At 43.5% G+C, this 21,737-nt stretch overlaps 1 protein-coding gene across 2 annotated transcripts in view; it reads left to right on the forward strand.

The window, feature by feature from the left end:
- The window catches only part of LOC147456708 (callose synthase 5-like), a 94,796-nt gene that overhangs the window by 21,723 nt on the left and 51,336 nt on the right, over positions 1-21,737 (forward strand). For both annotated transcript variants that reach the window (XM_086515151.1, XM_086515152.1), the window contains exons 16-28: positions 12-64; positions 138-198; positions 346-427; positions 551-600; positions 859-945; positions 16,881-16,961; positions 17,061-17,152; positions 17,246-17,342; positions 17,417-17,580; positions 17,675-17,798; positions 17,906-17,997; positions 18,064-18,238; positions 18,322-18,473. In XM_086515151.1, coding sequence (XP_086371277.1) covers positions 12-64; positions 138-198; positions 346-427; positions 551-600; positions 859-945; positions 16,881-16,961; positions 17,061-17,152; positions 17,246-17,342; positions 17,417-17,580; positions 17,675-17,798; positions 17,906-17,997; positions 18,064-18,238; positions 18,322-18,473 — 1,310 coding nt within the window. The remainder of the gene's footprint in view (positions 1-11; positions 65-137; positions 199-345; positions 428-550; positions 601-858; positions 946-16,880; positions 16,962-17,060; positions 17,153-17,245; positions 17,343-17,416; positions 17,581-17,674; positions 17,799-17,905; positions 17,998-18,063; positions 18,239-18,321; positions 18,474-21,737) is intronic.

Here is a 21,737-nt window from a genome sequence, read left to right on the forward strand (position 1 = left end):
TTGGCTTGCAGCCCCGCCTTTATATCGGGCGTGCCATGCATGAGGGTCTTTTTGCGCTATTCAAGTACAGACTAATTTTCTTATGATGCTGAGTTTTGTATTTTAGAAGTATCTTATACTGTCCTGCTTTCTGTTAGGTACACCATTTTTTGGGTCGTTCTTCTTATCAGCAAATTCACTTTCAGCTACTACATCCAGGCATGCTATTTTAAGATCTTGCTTTACAGTCGCAGTTAAATCTTGTACATATCTTGAAGAATGACTTCCAGTCTCGATCGTGCGTGTGTGTGTATTTGGATGAACCGAAGAGCTTATGTTTGGTTTGCCTGCAATTCTTTGCCACAGATAAGACCCTTGGTGGAACTTACTAGAGAAATTAAGAGTGTAACAAACATTCAGTATCAGTGGCATGAATTCTTCCCCCATGGTTTGTATTTTTTTGTTCAATTCAATTCTGTGCTCACAGTGATGTTGTCCAGGGTCCTTTTTAAAAATATGGATATTTTTGGAACGGGAGTATCTAACTTACACTATGGCTGTCTGATCGTAGCAAAAGGCAACATTGGAGTCATAATCTGTGTATGGGTGCCAGTTATATTGGTATGCAATCATTAACAGCACTTCTTTCACGAGAGTAATTCAACAATTATCTGTTAATACTAACAACTTTTTGACCAGTTAAACTGTTACATGTTTTTGTTGAGTTTCTTTTTGAATTATTTTCTTTTTTTGGGGGTAGGGGTTGGTTGGCAAGGCTGCTTCTGAACTTAAAGATGACATTCGAATTTTTAAAAACATATTATTTGTCTGAAGATTTTTCAATTGTCACACTGATCGTAGGAGTTTGCCCACTTGCAGGTCTATTTTATGGATACTCAAATTTGGTATGCCATCTACTCTACATTGGTGGGAGGTGTGGCTGGTGCATTTCATCGGCTTGGCGAGGTTAGACTGTCTCATTTTCTAGGTGGTTTTCACTACTTGCACACACTTCTCTTCACAATCTGGCCACTTGGCCAACATTAATTACTAGACCCAATTTGCTAAATGTTATTTATAGTCGTTGCTTTTTGGAAACAAATAGTGCAGTTTTCATGCACAGTCCCCACTGCCATCGGCTCAGGATACATATCAGTTGCCGCAGCCGGTTCCCGGTTTGTAACAGGTGCCTAAGCAAGTGCAATGATTAAACCAGTATAGCTTGTTACAGCAAAAATTCAATCAGACTGTGCAATGCTTGGTGCTTGAACTCCTCACCTCCACATACGAGTCCGGTGACGTAACCATCCCGCCTGCACGATGGGTTTGACCATCACACATGTTTAATTTTTGAACTAATGCTGGGCATGTCTAAAAAGCAAAGTGGCCTGCCACAAAACCCACACATAAGCGTAGCTGTCCGATATTGATCTGCAGCCACTGCCATCAACACTTGTAGCAAGATTGCTTCCTTCAACAACATGTCAGCCATGTTGTTTTCCAATCAAAGCATATTCAAATTTATAGGTAGGGCCATGCTTAAATTTTAAACTTGGTTGCTTGCCTACTGCAATTCGCTAGGCCACTTGATACAGAGTTTCCATTAATAATCAAAGCCATGCTCAAAAGGATGAAGGGAAAACAAGAGTAAAGAGAGGTCAATTATAAGCTTTATGGGGAAGGTATTATGTTCCTTTTGGGACCAACTGTATATTGATTTGTTTCTTCCTACATGTTCTCTTCACATAATTAGGTGTATTCAAATAGTGTCAGTTTTCATTGTTGGAAACTTCATATATAAAACGGGTTTGGGAACAATAACACCATATTTTTTGTCCTTACCAGCAGTCATACAAAAGTGGGCTAATTTCTTGATTCGACAAAACAAATAAATACACTAAAGACTGACACTTTTCTCACTGCTTCGACAACCATTTGACTCCACGTCTTAGAGGCAGCAACACATTGCTGCTCACAGCTTGAGGCAATGGACCTTGACTCACATTATTATCACCATGAACGTGCTTCAACAACCGTTTGACTCCGCTTAGAGGCAGCAACATATTGCTGCTCACAGCTTGAGACAATGGACCTTGACTCACATTATTATTACCATGAACGTGATTCTTCATACTTAAATATCTGTCGTGTTTATGCACGTATATCTTTAAATTGTTGGGAAAACAAGAATGTGTTTGGTTCTTGTGGTTTGGATCTTTATTCCTTTGTGCTGTGGTCTTGCAATTCTACTGGGCAAGTTTCCCTTGCCAAGTACGCAGAAAGTCCGGGCGGCGGGTATACACTATTGGTGTTTGTCTTATACTAGGATGGTAGGCCTACACAGAGCCTGCTTGGGTGTCAATTCCAACAAGCCCTCCACTCAAGAAGAGGCTACCAAACAGGTCTGGCATTCATATGGCATACACGAAATCTTCTCTCGTACAAACTGTAGGTTTTTTATAGACCTGTATGGGCAACAGCTGCATGCTTTTCTCTGAGAAAGGGTTTCAGGGGATTGTCATTAGCACTGGATAGATTTGGTGCTTAAGATATGTACGTATATGAATCTCTGGAAAAACCAGGTTTGGCTATAAAAGAAATTGCAAGTTATAGACTCCTGGTGGTTACCCACAAGACAATATAATCACAGCTTCATAATGCAAGGCATTGGATTATTAATATGACATCCATGATAGTATTGTGAATACCGAGTAGTGGATGTAGAATAAGAAAATCTATGCATTTGTGAATGAAAATCAATACATTTTTGTTAAAAGATCCCAATGTTTATTTGTACTTTATATACTGTTGCTATTTAAGAAACATACGTTTCCTATGCGAGTGCTACAAACAATACCCGATACCCGTACATAACCTACCTTATTCACTGTTTATCCACTTCTCTTTCCATCAAATATGTAGCCTTTAAAAGGTTTTGAATCTCTAGCCTTGTAGAGGTCTTTCTAGTTAGGGATGCGCAATGTCTCTATAGAGGGTAATGTCTGCTCAATTAAAGAACCGTATCGGTGTATTATATCCTTAAAGACAAAAGAAAGGTGATAAAGCTTATTGTGTTTGTATTATATAGAAAGTGGGAGACATGGTCATGTAAAACTTTTGGACTTAATCCATGAATCGTGATCATCCGATTTCAAGTAAACTGGGCATGTTTGTCCTTCTTTGGATATGAATAATGTTTTGAAGCTCCTCCTTTGTCACAAAGTGATGACATGGCTTGACCACCCGCGAACATGGCAGACTGTCACAAACTGTTGACGTGTCAAGTCACTGAAGAACAGACCCAACCTTCAGATCACCGTCGAGGGGCCTAAACCCTAAGAAGAACAAGTAACAGAAGAAGAAGTCTGACCAACTTATGGGGATCCCGTTCGTTGGGGCCCAAGTGACATAAAGACATTAAAATAAAGCTGGACCCTCAGACACAAAGCGTAGAATCTGATGACGTGGTAGCTGTATGAAAAACCTTGATTTTGCGCTGACATGATGACGTGGCAAACTACACGGATTTCTGCGTTTTGTGCTGATTGTTGACGTGGCAGTTGTACGGATTTCCATTGGTAGCTTTTGGGCATTGCTTTTGGACCAGATGCTTTTGAGTTTGAAGGCTTTTCATGTAAACTGCTCTTGGGGCCTAGGGCCTTTAAATATGAGGCCATGGGCTCATTCTCTGGCATGCTTCTGGATGAAGGTGCAGAGGATGGAGTACTGGCTTGTACTTTGATGATGCAATATAAAGAAATACCGAAAGGGGTGCCAAGGTTTGGGGCCAATACTCTCTGGGGTGGAATTCCGCCACTCTGTGTCGCGTGTCATCTCTCTCTTTCAGTTTCAGTTGTTATGAAAGTGCTAAAAGTTTGTTCAGTCTGTTCTTTTCTATTGGCACGTGGTGCCCGTCTTGTGACAACAGACAATACGGATGATGACGTATCAGACAATATGGATTTTCGGAATTTGCACTGACATGATGACGTGTCACAAATGGATGATGTGGCAGTATTGCCCGGAATTTGCGTTGACAAGTTGATGATGTGGCAGTTGTATGGACGTCCGCAATTTGCGTTGACATGCTGACGTGGCAGTTGTACGGAATTGCGTTATTTGTGCTGGCTCCTTTTTACCAGTTTTTGAGGATCAGGTGCTCTTGGGGCAATTTGCTTTTGACTCATTGTTCTTGGGGCTTTGCTTTTGGGCATCCCTTGTAAGAATAAAAGAGCCCTAAGGGCCTCGCTTCTCGGGGCATCTGGACGCAGAGTCTGAGAGTAGAGGACCCTGCGGGAGTTGTAACTTTGATCAAGCATTAATATAAAAGAAATACCGTAAGGGCGCCAGTCTATGGGGCCAATTTCTCTGGGCACGGAACTACACCGGGCAGTATCGTCTTTTGTAAACTGTTTTAAAGTGAATCTTTGCTGTGTCACGGTAGAATCTTGACTTGGGGTGTCCAAGTTTGTTACAGTGGTATCAGAGCATTAGACGTGTGCTTTTCTCAAAGCATACCGGTCCTAGTAAAGAGCAGACACATCACTTGGGCACTGTCACAAAACGGGAGCGTACACGAGCACTTAGAAAATCTGAAAATTATAATTCTTTGAAAACATGAGAGAAGGGAGAAGATCGACACAGTATTGGGGACCAGAAGATGGGCTGGTCCCCCCCCGTAAAGAGTATTCTTTTATTCAGGGAGAATTCTTATACAAGCACGAGAACCCGAGGAAACCCCTCCGTTCCGTAATCTTAGACCTGAAGGTCGTACTTTCCCGTAAAGGGCTTGGGCACCAGGCCGTTCCTTCCCGTAAGGGACTTAGGCGCGAAGCCGTACTTTCTCGTAAGGGACTTAGGCACAAGGCCGTTCCTTCTCGTAAGAGACTTAGGCGCGAAGCCGTACTTTTCCCGTAAGGGACTTAGGCTCAAGGCCGTTCCTTCCCGTAAGGGACTTAGGCGCGAAGCCGTACTTTCCCGTAAGGGACTTAGGCGTGAAGCCGTACTTCCCGTAAAGGGCCTTCCCGTAAGACGGGAGATTCCTGCAAAACAAACCACACAAAGCAACAATTCTCAAAGCGTATCGACACCTTATACTTGTTGCTTCTTGCTCGGAGAATCGACCTCCGTACTCAGTCGTCACGCGAATACTTGCAGTTTCCGTTGCCAGACTCTGCTCCAAAACCCTAGCGTTGGTGCTTTTCTGCTGATTCCGGCTCCTCCAAAACTGAACGCTGGCTTACCCTTTTATAGGGTCTGGCACCCGACAGGAATAGGGGTCCAAAAGCAGAGCTTGGCGCTCCTAGAGAGAGGAGAGAGAAAATCACGTTTTTTAGAAAGAGGAGAGAGAGAGATCGCAATTCAGCCCCTTGCTTTAGTTTTAGCGTTGGCTTTTTTTTATTAGAGCCCTGCTTGCTTTATTTTATTAATAAAGGGGCCGGTCATTTAAAAGTGACTGGTCACTTTATAAAATAAAGTGTGAACCTGTTCAAACTTTAAAAACTCACTCAGCTACACGGACACATTCCAGGCGTCCCTGGGTGCAGGACACGACACAGATGCAATGCAGACACAGACTCCTCGCGGGAAAGCATCTGCCCTCCTGCGATTGTTCCTGCTTTTCGTAAAAAGCTTCATTGAAACCATCTTTATTTTTGTGCTTGCGTTCTTACGCATACTTTCTTACTCAGTTCGGATTTCCTCCTTAGACCCTTAGTGTGTCCCCTTACTGATGAACCTGTCACCCATCTTGTGACTCATCAGGGACCACCATTACCTGGTCTTCTTTCACCGAACTAACAAGCCAACTCCTTCACGGTGCTTCTTGTCACCCATAATATGACACACCAGAGTTGTCTGTTTCCTGATGGCTTTTCTTACAGATCTGTGATTCCTTAACTTATTAGTTAACTTGTGCACATTTCTTATTAAAGTCCTAATTCTAGAAAATAGAAATTAGAAACAAAATAGTCAAATTAGTTTCAGGCACAATTTTGAAAATTGTTATTGAAGAATGTTCCACGTTCGTATCCCGACATCGGACTTATTAGCCACTCCCAAACTTCATACATCACGCATCGGGCACCTGAAAGAGATACTGATGTACTAACAATCTGGTTGCTTGTGATAGATAACCGGAAAAAGGATTAAGGACCTCTCTTCCGTATGGATTGGAAAGCATGGAGCTGGACATTCACTCTTTTGCAACGAGATGAGCCAACTCCTTACCAGTTTTGCAAGTGAAATCAAGGATGAGATGGGGAGATCGAGGGCAAGGACTGCTCAAAAATGAATTGGATATCCTTTCGATTTGAGATAAGAATGATGAATTTGAATGAACGAATGATGACGCATGTTGAATGATTCTAGTGCATCAAGATTCCCATATGATTGAGATAACTGGATACTGTGGTGAGCGCATCAAGAGCTCCTACGGGATGAGATGGCTACACAAGGACCTAGGTGCATCAAGACTTCTGGACGGATGAGATGACTAGATGATTGAAACACTGTGTCACCAGCATGTGACTACTATCTATCCTTTTTGTTGATTTCTTTCTTATTATCTATTTACTTTCACTTTTTGGAAACACCCCTCGCGAAATCTAACTGCCCTGCATTGCATAGCTAGTGTGGAACTGTCCAGAGGGAGTCCAGGCCTAAGGGCAAGAGAGCACTAAGGTTGGACAAGGACTATGGTTAGCCAAGTGGGGTCAGTGACTAGCCAAAGTGGAATCCTTTGTTACAGAGGCTACATTTCAGTTCTGGATGTGGCCGCAGTGTACAAAGAGGGTCGGATGACCTAGAAAGATACAATGGCAGCATCTCCTAAAATTTAGGGGACTGCTATTTTGGGACCTGAAAATGTGTTGACGTCATTACCGCCGGAATGACAAGGGGAACATTTTCTTACTCAGCCGTGAAGTCAACTGGGCAACAGGTTGGGATATTTTTAGGCAGCAACCCCGAAACGGGAAAATGCTTGTAAATGTGCCAAGTGGCACATTCTGGTGCACTTGCCTCATGCAACAAGAAGTGGCGCTGAATTTGAAGAGGGGAGAGCCTCATTTTCAGTTTGGTCACAGGTTAAGAGCTATTGAGTGCTTGCTTTCCCTCTTATGCACAGTGCGGTGCCAGGAGTGATGCCCTGCACGCTACGCACTGCCCTCTCTCTCCCCTTTGGCAGTATGTTATGCCCCTCTAGTGGGCTCTTCATTTGACCAATGTACAGTTGTGTGGGTTCATGCGCGATTGCACAGGTACTGGATTAGCTAGCGGCTAATCCCCCCGCAGGTACAGGTGAATTCGGAGAGGTTTCACGCCAGAAATCTCGTCCGATTCAAAGGGCAAGTAGCCCTACAGGTGCGGGAGCTCGAGGACTTGCTACGGATGTGACCGGCACGCGAAACGGAGCCCGAAACAGTAAATTACAACCTGCTGTGTATTTTTGCAGGTTTAGGGTTTTGGCCCTAAACGGACCCAAATACCCCTAGGAGGTTCGGGGACGCAAGGGGACCGCTGTACAGGTGATGTGGCGCATTTTCAGGGCTGAAAACAGAGAATTCAGCGTGCTGCAGATTCTCGCCAGGTTTTGCAAAGTGCCCGTATGCGTCGGGAAAGTCGGCCAATGCGTGGGAATACTGACTGTGAAGGGTTCTAGTACAGTTATGTTGCCGAAATCGGGCTGGAACAGTGGAAATTCAGCCGAGTTTGTGCGGGGCAGCTTGTAGGGAACCACAGCGTTTATTCCCTCTTTTGAACAATAAAGAAATATCAAAAGGGGCGCCTAAGTTAGGGGTCAATCTGGTGTCGGTCTTCTCATACAGGTGCATTCTAGCATCTGTATCCCATTCCCCTCTCTTGTGTCACTAAAGCGCAGGTAAAATAGACGACTAATAATGGGTGAAAGCTAAATCAAGGTTTGAAGTAAAGTCTACCGCCCTTTTTGGATTGAACAGGCCGGTTTCATGGTTCCATCGACGGGACTAAATCACTTTTTCCCATAGAAGTGAGCCTTGGTCAGTTTTGGGCTTGAAGACACAGGGGATCATAGACGAGACACAGGGAATTGCAATTATGGTTGACAGACCAGATGATGTGACTGAAGAGGTTTCCTCTTCACAGGGTCAACAGACACATGAAGTGGGTGAGTCCTCAAGACCACCACAGACAGATGACAATATATTCAGGACCCAGTTGGCTACTGCTGTGGCTATGTTCACACAAGTAATGCAGAACCCGAGGTTTTTAGCCTTTCTGCAACCTCCTGTTCCGTCTCAGCAAGTTGGGTCACTGGATCATATTCAAAAGCCTGTTAAGGCTCAAGCACAGGTGATTCATACCGCACAGTTAATGGAAACACCCGTACACTTGATGGAGAACATGCAGTCTCCACAACCTATGCCTAAGGTGCAAGAACAGGTGGTTGAGATGCCAGTTTTTCAAGCTGTACCAGTTCAGCCCGCCACCTTTCAGCACACCCTGGCTATTTTGGAGGGCAGGGAAGCAACCTACAGGCTATGCAACAGGTCTTCCCACCACCTTCAGTACACCCTGGCTATTTTGGAGGTGGATCCGTATTCCAGAGCATGGCTGGTCATGCACCTGGAAATCAGTTTTACACGCCAGGAACAGTGTTCGGGGGTGCTCAAACGATGATGCCTAACCCCATGTATGGTGTCACAGGCATGCTACCAGGGTTTCAGAGCACTCAGGGCCAATTTGGGATGCCACAGGCAAATTTTGGTATGGCTGGAATTACAAATCAGTAGCCAAATATGGCATTTCCAGGTCAAGTTAATAGCGGCCAAGGAACACAGATGAACCCTAATAGTGTTCCCATGTTTCAGTCACTTCGATATGACAATTTAACGCCGCTGGAGAGGCCAACTCCGTACAAAGAAGGTGGCAAAGGTGTGTCTTTCATGACCTTTACAGGGTTTGATGACAGGAAGAAGGCTCTCTCATTCCTCCAGCAGTTTGACAAGGCCTATGCAGGGGGAAACTTTACAGAGGCTTCAAAGGTCCGCAAGGCAGCCACTTTCTTGACAGGGAATGCGGGACAATGGTGGACAACTTTATTGCTTCAAGGGCAAGCTCCGTCCACATGGATTTACTTGAAGCAGATTTTTGCAGCAGCATGGTTATCTGATGATTTCGAAGCAGATGTCATGACAGAATGGCACCAGCTAAATGCTGCCACTTGTAGAAATCTGGATGATTATAATCGGAAGTTTTGGAAAGCTCTACTTCTAGTAACTTCCTATAGGTTTGTGCCATTGACAGAACAGATTGAAAAATACTGTTGTGGCCTACCTAAAGGATTGAGAAAATACTGCACGAAGACAAAAGTCACTACTTTGACGCAGCTCATCGAGGTAGCAAACACTGGCAATGGTTTGCTCAAGGGAGAAGATTGTGAATTTAACACTGGCGTCAAGGCAGGATCAGGCAAGAAAAATTCAGCCAAGAAGCACGTTCCCAATGAGGCTCCTAAAGGGACTCAGGAGTCAGCCAACGCAGGGAAAGATAAAGCTACGGCTGAATCAGAAAAAGGACCAGTGAAGAAATGGAAAAGACGTTTTCCTCACAAGTCAGAAGAGCAAAAGAAGGTCCTGAGGACAGAGAACAAATGCTTTATATGTGAGCAGCCTGGCCACATTGCTTACAATTGTCCTACAAAGAAAAGGCCAGCTGATTCTGATGACAAAGAAGACAAGAAAGGAAAGAAGCCCATGGCTGGTCTAGTGCCAGATATGGTGGGCGACAAGCCAAATTCAGATGCAAGTGAGCTTTGCAGAGCATGGGGAAAGGTCAGGGATCAAACAGTGCTTATCTTCTACGATCCAGGTGCCAAAGCCAACTTTATTTCCCCAGAATTGGCTTCAAAGTTGGAAATCAGACCTGAAGAGATGGGGTATACAGCAGAGGCAAGTTTGGCATGTCCTGGCCATACAGAGACTGTGACACCCATCATTGGAAAGATGCGTCTACATATCCAGTCCTATGTAGATGCTGAAGAATTTTACATCATGCCACTGGACGGATGTTATGTGTTGTTAGGTATTCCTTGGTTGTTTCGTGTACAGGGAATCATGGATGCCTACAACAAAAAGATCACTGTACAGAGGAGGGGAAAGACTCACATTCTGGATGTAAAGCTTAAAGGGGAGTCTATTCCTACTGTATCTGCTTCTGCTATTACTTCTGTAATGAAAAAGCATCTTTCTGCGTACTTGGTTTTTGCACTTGAAGTGTCAGATTGTGATGAATCAAATTTATCTGTGCTAGATAAAGAAAGGTCAATGTTTTTACAACAGTACAGTGACTGTTTTTCCGATTCATTACCGTCTCAATTACCGCCAGAGAGACCCGAGGACCATGCGATAGATTTGGTGCCAGTAGCCCCCCAAATAAGCCTCCGTACAGGGTTAGTGCGGCTCAGCAGAAAGAGATAATGGGCCAAGTACAGGAGCTGTTAGAAAAGGGGCTGATTCAGCCCAGTTCATCTCCATTCTGTTCTCTAGTGTTGTTGGTGCAGAAAAAGGATGGCTCATGGCGTATGTGCATCGACTACCGTGCACTGAACAAGAATACCATCAAGAATAGGTTCCCTATACCTAGAATTGATGATATTATGGACAAATTAGAGGGAGAAGCTATGTTTAGCAGGATAGATCTAAAGAGTGGGTACCATCAGATCCGCATTAGATCAGAGGATGTGCACAAGACTGCTTTTAGAACGACGTTTGGCTTTTACGAATTTTTAGTGATGCCCTTTGGTCTCACAAATGCTCCTGCTACGTTCAATAGGATGATGGACAGAATTTTCCGTCCACACCAGCAGTTTGTTGGTACATTCTTTGATGACATGATAGTCTATTCAAAGAATGAAGAGGAGCATAGGCATCACTTGGCCATTGTGTTCAAAGAGCTACGCAGTCATAGGTTGCTCATCAATGCAAAGAAAAGTGAGTTTTTTCTGGAAGAGATTCACTTTCTGGGACACATTGTCTCAAAGGATGGTGTCAGAATGGATCCTGCAAAAGTTGAAGCGATCAAGTCATGACCAAATTTGAAGACGGTGCATGATGTTCGAAGCTTTTTGGGACTATGCTCCTATTACAGAAGGTTTATCCGAAATTTCGCTGAGATTGCTTCACCTTTACTTGCTCTTCAAAAGAAGGCAGTCACCTTTAGATGGACACAGAAAGAGATTTCAGCTTTTAATCTCTTAAAGGAAAAGATGACTTCAGATCAAGTCATTGTGTTGCCAGATCTTAGGAAGTCATTTGTGGTCCAGTGTGATGCCTGTGGTAGTAGCATTGGTGCAGTGCTAATGCAAGATGGCAGGGTAGTAGCCTATGAGAGCAGAATTTTGCAAGGGCCAGAGATGACCATGCAGGTCTATGAGAAAGAGGTACTGGCTGTTATGCATGCGCTCTTAAGTTGGAAACACTACCTGCTAGGTGCAGATTTCGTTGTCCAAACGGACCATCAGACCTTGCGATACTTCTTGACACAGACAAAGTTATCTGAGAAGCATATGCGATGGGCAAATATCTTGTCCATGTTCCATTTTCAGATTGTGCATGTGGAAGGCAAGAAGTACGTTGTGGCTGATGCCTTGTCAAGGAAGCCACAAATTTCAGCTGTGTCAATTCCTTATTATCATGAACTTGATGATATGAGAGAACAGTATGAAAATGATGAAGATTTTGCAAGGGTCTTCGAGCAACTAATGGATGGACAACGTCATGAACACTATCTTCTTAAAGACAGCTTCATGATGATGCATGGCAGATTGTGTGTCACAAAGCCATTGCGACGCAAAGTTATGGAAGAGAGTCATGTCCCACCGTATGCAGGGCATCGTGGTATCGATGCTACAGTTAAAGCGGTTGAGACATTTTTCTATTGGCCTACATTGAGAAGGGATGTGGATGCCTTTGCGCAAGAATGCCTAATATGCCAAAAGGTCAAGTTTGACAGGCAAAAGGCACGAGGGTTATTGCAACCACTACCTATTCCAGATAAACCATGGGAAAGTATTGCTATGGATTTTATCTTTGATCTTCCGAGAACGCAGACAGGAAATGATGGTATTTGGACCATTATTTGCAGATTCAGCAAACAGGCTCATTTTATTCCTGTCAGGAAGAAGATAAAGCCAGATCAGATGGCACGCTTGTTTATGAGCAATATTTTCAAGTATCATGGCATGCCACAATCGATTGTTAGCGACCGTGATCCACGCATGACAAGTTTGTTCTGGAGAGGTTTGTTTGAGAATATGGGCACCACGCTCAAATTCTCTTCGTCATTTCATCCTCAAACAGATGGGCAGTCAGAAGAGGCAAATTCTACTGTCCTAGATCTGCTGAAGTGCTATGTGTCAGAACATAAAGGAAAGTGGGAGTAGTATTTGCCATTGGTGGAGTATGCATACAATAATACAGTGCATTCATCAACTGGCAAGGCACCCTTTGAGATAGTTGAAGGTGGCAAGAAAGTTCCTCCCATACTGCATACAAAGAACAAGATATTTGAAGCAGATAAGTATGTTCAGGACATGGATGAAATGTACAAGAAGGTCAAAGTGGCCTTAGAAAGGACTCAGGCAAAGCAAAAGAAAGCAGCTGATCGTCACCGTCGTGAAGTGGTATATTCACTTGGTGATTGGGTGCTTTTACGCTTTGAAAAGGCAAGGTTAAAGAAGATGAAGGGCAAGGAAAGACTGTTTCCAAAGCTCATCATGCGTTACTATGGGCCTTTTCAAGTGTGCGACATAATCAGTGATGTTGCATATAGGCTGAAATTGCCTGACAGTTGGAAGATTCACAATGCGTTTCATGTGAGTCTTCTCAGATCCTATGTGGGTGATGTGCCAGAAGATATGCCAGCTGAAGATCAGCCGGAAGTCGAGGAACTTGACGAGATCTTGGTCCTTGAACAGATTTTGGCACACAAAGAAAGGAAAGTGAAAGGCAAGGTTGCTAGGCGTTACTTGGTAAAGTTCAGAAACTATCCACCAATGGATGCGAAGTGGATGGAAGAAGGTGAACTTGCAGAGTCACCAACTGTGTTATCACTTTACCTGGAAGCCTTCGATTTGCAACCTACCTTGACCCCTTGAGTTTCATAGCTACATGGATTGTCAGTGTGACAATGGCTTCTGAAACAAATGATGTACATGGTATTTAAAGTGAGCTCAAATCAAATACCTGTTACATGAATGTTAGAGCTGTACAGATTGTCAGTTTGGCAATTGCTCTTATGGAATGTCCAAAAGTTTGGTTAGTGCTATAGAAGTGAGTATTTCTTGTCAGTTTGTCAAGGATACAGTGATTGCTTCTATTAAAGAGTACATGTGTAATTGCATTCTTAAACTGTCGGTTTGGGTATGCTCGAAAGTGTTACGGGATCCAACGTGTACTATAAGACAGTGGCAAAATGTGCAACTATCATTTTGTCATTGGAAAGTTAGTGACTCAAAGCAATGGCAGAGTGCGAAGCTACCACTATGTCATTGGGACAGGGTTCCCACGCAGGCAATACATGAGTCGACGAGGTGTTGAATACACCAGGGTTGACAATGAGCATGTATGTGTCGTACATGTGTCGACAGGTGTTGAATACATCAATGTTGACTAGGAGCTTGTAGGAGCTTGTGCGTGGGAATACTGACTGTGAAGGGTTCTAGTACAGTTATGTTGCCGAAATCGGGCTGGAACAGTGGAAATTCAGCCGAGTTTGTGCGGGGCAGCTTGTAGGGAACCACAGCGTTTATTCCCTCTTTTGAACAATAAAGAAATACTGAAAGGGGCGCCTAAGTTAGGGGTCAATCTGGTGTCGATCTTCTCATACAAGTGCATTCTAGCATCTGTATCCCATTCCCCTCTCTTGTGTCACTAAAGCGTAGGTAAAATAGACGACTAATAATGGGTGAAAGCTAAATCAAGGTTTGAAGTAAAGTCTACCGCCCTTTTTGGATTGAACAGGCCGGTTTCACACTGTGTTCAGTATGAATTAAGAACTTTGAAACATGAATTTCCCAAGGTAAATCTCATTTATATATGAGATTAATGTTGTCTGGAAGAACTTACTAGTTGTGTACAGATAACAGGTGAAATCAATGATGATGAATGCAATTGGGAGCAACAGCCGCTCCAGAATGAATTCTATAAGTATCATGAATTTTGAATGAAACTAATGTTTTGTGAAAGAACCTACTACTTGTGAACAAATAAGAGGATTAAGAATGAGATGATGATGATTTTGGAGTTGTGACAACTCCCCAATTAACCTGATAATTGAATCACAACTGATTCAATGGAACTGTTGTGCGCACATAAAGATTTTCCGCGGGATGAGATGGCCATACAGCTGGAACTGAATGATTGGACCACTCTCTTCAGTATGAACTTAGTGATGGAATGGGATCCCCAAAAATGATTACTCGCACACGATAGTGCTTGAGGCGAATAATGATTATCCGCACACGACAGTGCTTGAGTCGAAAATCTCTATACACATGATCGCAATATGGGATTAGTAAATCCGACATCAGTGAGGTCCGGAATGGATCTAGATGTGGTTACTAAATATGTTGTTGGCAGTCATGGTTTGAGATTTGGAATGATTTTTTTTGTGACTGATTTGTCACGTGATGTCCTGTGATGTCATGTGTAGTGATGTGACTGTTGTCTTTGTACAAGTGCTAGATGTGTCGTGTCTGGTGCGTCGGCACTATCAGTGTCTGTTAAAATGGTTTATAACGTAATCAAGTGCGATTACAATTCTTTCAAGAGGGGGGTATGTCACAAAGTGATGACGTGGCTTGACCACCCATCGACATGGCAGACAGTATGGATCATAGTGACATAAAACCCCGTTTCGGCCCTCCAAAACCTTGAAACAGCGAAACGGACGAAATGTTTCGTCGAGACAGGCAAACGAGTTAATTCTCCCCCCCCCCCGGCGCTCTTTTGACCAATTGACTTGAAACCACCCGTTTGGGGATTTTTTACACCATGTACAAAGGCCGCCTCAAAAAATCGATAGATTTTTTGACCCTCACGCACATCTAATTTATGTATGTTCAATGTCTTGACCGGTGAATTTGTATATACATTCAATGTATAATTATAGGCATAGGGGTCTCGTACGGTCCCGTACGTTTTGTACACGTACGACGATGTGTGGTACTAAACGAACTAAAATTTTTCATGATGTACGATGACGTTATGTAATTCTTAAAAAAAAATAAAATAATTCTTAAGTCTAAGGCTTGGGAGGGAGAGACCCAAGGGAGAGAAGATGGAGAGCTCAATGAGCCTTGTCACTTGAGAGGGAGAGAAGATGGAGAGCTTGAGCCTTGTCACTTGAGAGGGAGAGACCCAAGGGAGAGAAGATGGAGAGCTTGTCACTTGAGACTCGAGAGCTTCAATGGGAGCTTGATGGGGAGAGACCAAAGGGAGAGAAGATGGAGAGCTTGAGCTTGGTCACTTGAGAGCTTCAATGGGAGCACATGGATGATGAGAGCATTGAGAGGCTAGAGCTTGTAGCTTGTAAGTTGTGTTGGAGAACAAGGTGGAGGAGTTGCTTAAATAGATTATAGGATGAGGAAGAGCATGGGAGAGGGAGAGCCTGGGCCATTATGCATGTGAGAGGGAGAGCAATGGGCATTGGTACATGCCACATGGTTGCAAACATGCTCCAAAACGGCTCCCTAAACGCCCACTAACGTTCAGTGTCAACGTTCAAAAACTACCGCCAACGGTCATAAATGGCTACAATTTTCGATCAAACGGAACGTACTAAACGAACTAAAGGGAACAGGTCAGACCGAACGGTACTAGACGTTCCGTACGTCGGACGAAAACTACCTTGATACGGTACTAGACGTTCCGTACGTCGGACGAAAACTACCTTGATTATAGGTACATACATGTAAAACAAAATTTGTGTTTCGCTTTCTTTGAGCTCCGAAACGAAACGTTTCAAAAACCTCGAAACCCCGAAACGCAAGAAACCGCGAAATGTTTTATGTCACACTGGTACGGATGATGACGTGTCAGAGTACAAATTTCCGGAATTTGTGCTGACAAGCTGACGTGCAGACAATACGATTTTCTTGTTTTGCGTTGACATGTGCTGATGTGGCAGCCTGTACAGATTTTCGTAGGTTGCGTTGAGTGCTTTTTCTGGCAGTTTTTTGCAACTAGTTGCTTTTGGGACTTTTTGCTTTTGAGTTTATTGCTTTTGGGGCTCTGTTTTTGGCATCCTTTGTCGGAATAAAAGAGCCCTAAGGGCCTCATTTCTTAGAGCATCTGGACGTAGAGTCTAAGAGCGGAGGCTCTTGACGGGAGTTGTACTGTGCTCAAAGATCAATTTTAAAAGAAATACCGAAAGGGGCGCCAGTCTTTGGGTCAATCTCTCTTGGCATGGAACTACGCCTGGCCGTGTCGACTCTTGAATTGTGAATTGTTTTGAAGTGAATCTCTTATGTGTCGCTACAGAATCTAGACTTGGGGTGTCCAAGTTTGTTACATCCTTTTCAAGGAAAACCACTCCCCTTGGTCCTTGACTTGTCTTTGGTTTTGGCGCCCACCTCCTCTTGCTTTGATTGGCTTCTCTGAACTTTCTCTCACTGATCCTACACAGTTTACCAAAATCCCATGCAGCCTGGTCTTCACTCTTATTGATCATGCAGCATCCATTTGTATAAGCAGCCCATTTTCTTGCTTTGATTTTCTTCTGGGATGTTGTCTGCATGCATCTTATCCCATGGCTATATCTATAGAGAATTATAAGAGATTGAATGTAATGGGAATAAGTGGAGATGAATTTATAACGCACACCAAAATTTCGGTAGTTATAATAATGACTTTAAGCTGCAGATTCGCACACTGGGGATGCTGCGCTCCAGATTCAGAGATCTACCAGAGGCCTTTAACCATGCTCTTGTACCTCTTGAAAAGGTATGCCTGCCCAGATGGTACATTGTGTCTACTTTTTTGAAAGTTCTCTGTCCTGCTGCTTGTTCTGAAAAATTTTGTCGTTTTATTTCTTGAATCTAGCCTTGTGATACGAAGACAAAACATGCCAAGTTTGCACAGCTTTGGAATGAAATTATTCGCAGCTTTAGAGAAGAAGACATTATCAGCGACAAGTATCATTTTTAGAATTTTTCTGAAGATAGCCTTTGGGCCTACCGAGATTGTGGCTGTCCATTCCTTATCTTCTTTTTATCTTCTTGTTGTAGGGACTTGGTTTTGCTGCTGGTTCCATCCTCATCTTTGTCAGATTCAAGGTTGATGATGCATTCAGTACAGTGGCCACCATTTCTCCTTGCAAGCAAGGTGCTATCTCATTTTGTTAATATTTTCATGATGTGATCGGTGTCTCTATGGTGAACTTATACTATCTTTCACAGCTGCCCATAGCACTGAATATGGCAGCAGAATTTGAGGGCTCAAAAGATCAGGACCTCTGGAAACGTATATCGGCTGATGAATACAGAAAAGTTGCTGTTGAGGAGTGTTACGAGTTGTTTCAAATAATTCTGAACTTTTTAATTATTGGAGACACCGAGGCTAGGTACGTTGGTTTTGAATTTCTAGTTTTGTGCCAAGGAGTCGCTGTTTGCTGAAGGCCAGTTATATGCATGAAACTTACTGCTTGCATACTCCAGGATTTTGACAAGAGTTTTGGAAGCTGTAAATGAGAGCATCACCGAAAGAACCTTTCTTAAAAAATTTAGTATCAAAAAGCTACCTCTCTTGCATTCAAAGTTTGTCGCCCTCATTGAGACCTTGGTAAGATGTAAGGGATAGTTACAGGTTGATTTTTATGTTTCAAACTTGGATAAAGGTGGGATTATGAAGCCAGTGTTACTTGGTGTTTTTATCTGCTATGTTTACAGCAAGAAAGCTTTGATGGCTCAAATCATAGCACAGTGGTTATCCTGCTTCAGGATATGTATGAAGTGGTGACAGAAGATATAATAATCGATGAGTATGTATCAAATTGAAAAAGTTGAAGTACCCTAAGTTGTAAAATGCTGACAGAGTTTCTGTGCAGTGCTTTGCAAGAGCATTTGCATAATATAATTGCATCTGTGAGAAAACAGCGGTCTAGCACTCAGCTATCAACAAAATTGGGGGAAAACAGACAAAATGAAAATCAACTCTTTGCCTCTGAAGAGCCTCCAGCAGTCCAATCCTCTCTTCCTGATACTTCAACATGGAGGGAGCAGGTACAAATGTCTCACATGCTAGAAACTAAACTTCTTGAAGATTTTCTGATCTACTCAATCACTTTGGTCTCAATAAATTTTAGATAAAGCGCCTACACTTGTTACTCACCCTTAAAGAGTCTGCTATGGACGTTCCTGCAAACCTTGGAGCACGTCGTCGGATAGCATTTTTCACAAACTCTCTTTTTATGGGCATGCCCAAAGCTCCTGCGGTGTCTGATATGTTATCCTTCAGGTGAGCTGGGTGTTTTCTGTAATGCCAGTGTTTGTAAAATAATACGATCATTTTGCATGCAAAACAATCATAGTACATTATCAAGCTTTGTGCTTTTATTGAATTGCCTTGCCTTCATCACTTACAAAGAAAAGGGGATTGCCTGAACATGAGATTCTCAAAAAGTAGTGCTGGTGCTATTTACCTTGCAGAGCTAGGCATGCCTTTTCTGCAACATTTAAAGGTATGTTTTAACAAGAGTTGGGTAGCCAAGGCATCCTAGGCCACTAACACATGGAAAACAAGAACAGTAACTATAATGTTTAAATTATTTACAAAGTAAAGTAGATATTATGTGACAGACAAGTTCTTTGAAGGGAACTTTGGTGTGGATTGCAGCTGAGCTCCTGGGAGTGTAGTATGGCATGCATAGCTAGCTGGGAGTGAAGTCTCTATGAACGTCAGTGGGTGGTACTGGGGCGGCTCTTTAAGTATGTGAGCTGTGATTGTCACCCTCCACTAGGGTGTGTGGGTTGACTGGATGAGTGTCTCTCAATGTCATTGAATCTCTAGCAAGAAGCGACCCAGCTGTCTTGGGTTTCGCGTCTTTTTCAGTACTCTAAAGTTTGGGCTGTCCTGCAAACGTGCTGTATATTGGTCCCATATGCTCTAATATGCTGGGCATCTGCATAGATAGTGCTCATCTTCACCCCATCTATACATACCTCCGGCTATCGACTACTGAATAACAGTCTGCTGTCTTGTAGCTGTTTTGTACTCAGCTCCTTTGACCTCTTGGAGTGTCCATCTCTCGTACATTGTTGAAATTCAACACAACTTGTTCTCATCGGAAAAAGTGTGTGTGTGTGTGTTGGGGGGGGGGGGGGGGGGGGGGGGGGTGTGCGGGGGTTTGTGTTTGTGGGAGTCGAACCAGCAAGCCATTAGCAAGGCAGTGAATCAACATCAAACAACCAACTAAACTGAACTTGAAAACAACTGTAGTCAAGACAGGGTAAAGCGTACTTCTCTACCCAATTGCATTGGCCCCTAAGGCAGGTGTAGCCCAAGTACAGTGTAATGTTCCAGTTGGTGGACCAGGTGGGTTAGTTTGGGCACTTTACAGGTCGGCTGGTAGTAGTCTTGGACTAGCTCTAGACGGCTTTTTACAGCTAGCACTTGGCGTCGATCATGGAAGCGTTCTGGTGTGTCCGTATAGTCAGCCACATCAGCAGTCCCACACGATTTTTTTTCTTCTCCACTCTTTCTCTTTTGCCTATGTGTCCTCTCGGCCCCATCGGATGGGACCCCAAAAACTTATAAAATTAGTCATTTATTCATTTGGACATGCCACGCCATCATTTTGTGACATTGACGGTTGAGAATTTGGATCTGTGACAGAAGGCAAAGTTGATCCTCTCAACAAGCTCTACGCATTGACAGGAAGATATTTTTTTTTTCCTCCTACACACCAGAGGGTCCACAGAGAGAGGTGCTTATCCCTTCCAAATATTAGCCATGTTACATGGTTGGGCAAGGGCCGCATACCAACGGGCAAGAGCCACGTGTAGGCATCACCATGGCCACCTAATTGATGCACCACGTTCTGAGAACGACGGAGAGAAGTCGTTGCAACCAGCTAGGAGCCTCCTCCTTGAGTGTCCAAGGGCAAGAGAGTAACAAACTGCTAACGTGTCAAAGCCTAAAGAATGGAGCCAACTTATAGATGTGGCATAGGGGCCTAAACCCTAATTTTTGCTAGAAACCCTAACTGCTAAAACCCTAACTGCTAAAACCCTAACTATGGAAACCCTAACCCTAAAACCTGCAAACCCTAATTTTGAAAACCCTAACCCTAAATCCTGCAAACCCTAATTCTGGAAACCCTAACCCTAAAACTGTAGAAACCCTAACCCTAACACCAAGGACAACAGGCGGATTTCCGTGATTTACACTGGCAGCTTTTGGCATTGCTTTTTGGACTAGATGCTTTTAAGTTTGAAGGCTTTTCATTGTAATTGCTTTTTAGGCCAAGGGCCTTTAAACATGAGGTTAGGGCTCATTCTCTGGCATGCTTCCTGGCGAAGGTGTAGAGTCTCGAGTACCGGCTTATACTGTGTTGATGCAATATAAAGAAATACCGAAAGGGTGCCAAGGTTTGGGGCCAATACTCTCTAGGGTGGAATTCCGCCACTCCATGTCGCGTGTCGTCTCTCTCTCTTTCAGTTCAAGTGTTAATGAAGTGCTAAAGGTTTGTTCTGTCTGTTCTTTTCTATTGGCATGTGGAGCCGGTCTTGTCACAGTGGTATCAGAGCATCAGGCGTGTGCTTTTCTGAAAGCATACCGGTCCTACAAAAGAGCAGAGCTTTTGGAATTTTTTTGGAAGTATCTTGGCCCTCTAACCCGTACTTATTAGCCACTCCCATCCTTACTTCATCGTGCATCGGGCGCGCTCCCGTCTTCATCGCAGTGTCTTACAGGGCATAAGCCAATTAAGTCACTTGCAAGAGAAGGATCCGGATTTATTTCAAGTCACTGTTTTTCCTCAGAAGCAGTGCCATGCAGATGTTGATGTCTACAGCTACCAAGCAGCATACTCCAAGTACTTGGCAAACTTTCAAGAAATTTTTTTGCCCTTAGTTATATGGTTTCTGACATCGTCCTTCGGAGTGCAACTTCTGGCAGAGTGGGGTATCCTGAAATGCTTGCCATGGAAACCCTAGAAAATTATAACTTGAAATTTTTGGACATCTCTCAGTAAATGTCTCTTCACGAGTAGATGACCTTGGCGGTTTGGTGTGATTGCTATCTCTTGGGACTACCATCGGCGCCAAAGAAACACACTGTCTGTCCAAGAGCTGATGGACCATGCTGTGCTCGGCTACGATCTCATGAAAGGAACCTAACCCTAATTTTTGGTGCAGGTTTCAAGATGGAAAGTCAATCGACTTTTCGAGCTCGATTGATGTCGAGATTGCTTTTTAAGTTTGAAATCTGTATGAGAACTTGTTTGGTGATCCTGTTTGGGATTTGTTTAAAATGTATGGTATCTGTTTTGAACTTGTTTTGGTGCCGATTTGAATTGTTTGACTCTGGTTTTAATAATGTTTTCAATGATTGGTGATTTTACTCTCAGGTGGAGTAGTGAGAAAAGATGATTGAGAGTGCTTGTTCATACTCATGGCCCGGACCCTTGTGGTTATTTACAGGGGGAGTATTGAATGATTGGAAAGTGTTGTTTTTACTCATGGCTCGGAGCCTTGTGGTTATTTACGGGGGGAGTATTGT

This window comes from Adiantum capillus-veneris, chromosome 6, assembly GCF_014529385.1.
Source record: "Adiantum capillus-veneris isolate H3 chromosome 6, ASM1452938v2, whole genome shotgun sequence".
NCBI classification, from domain to species: domain Eukaryota; kingdom Viridiplantae; phylum Streptophyta; class Polypodiopsida; order Polypodiales; family Pteridaceae; genus Adiantum; species Adiantum capillus-veneris.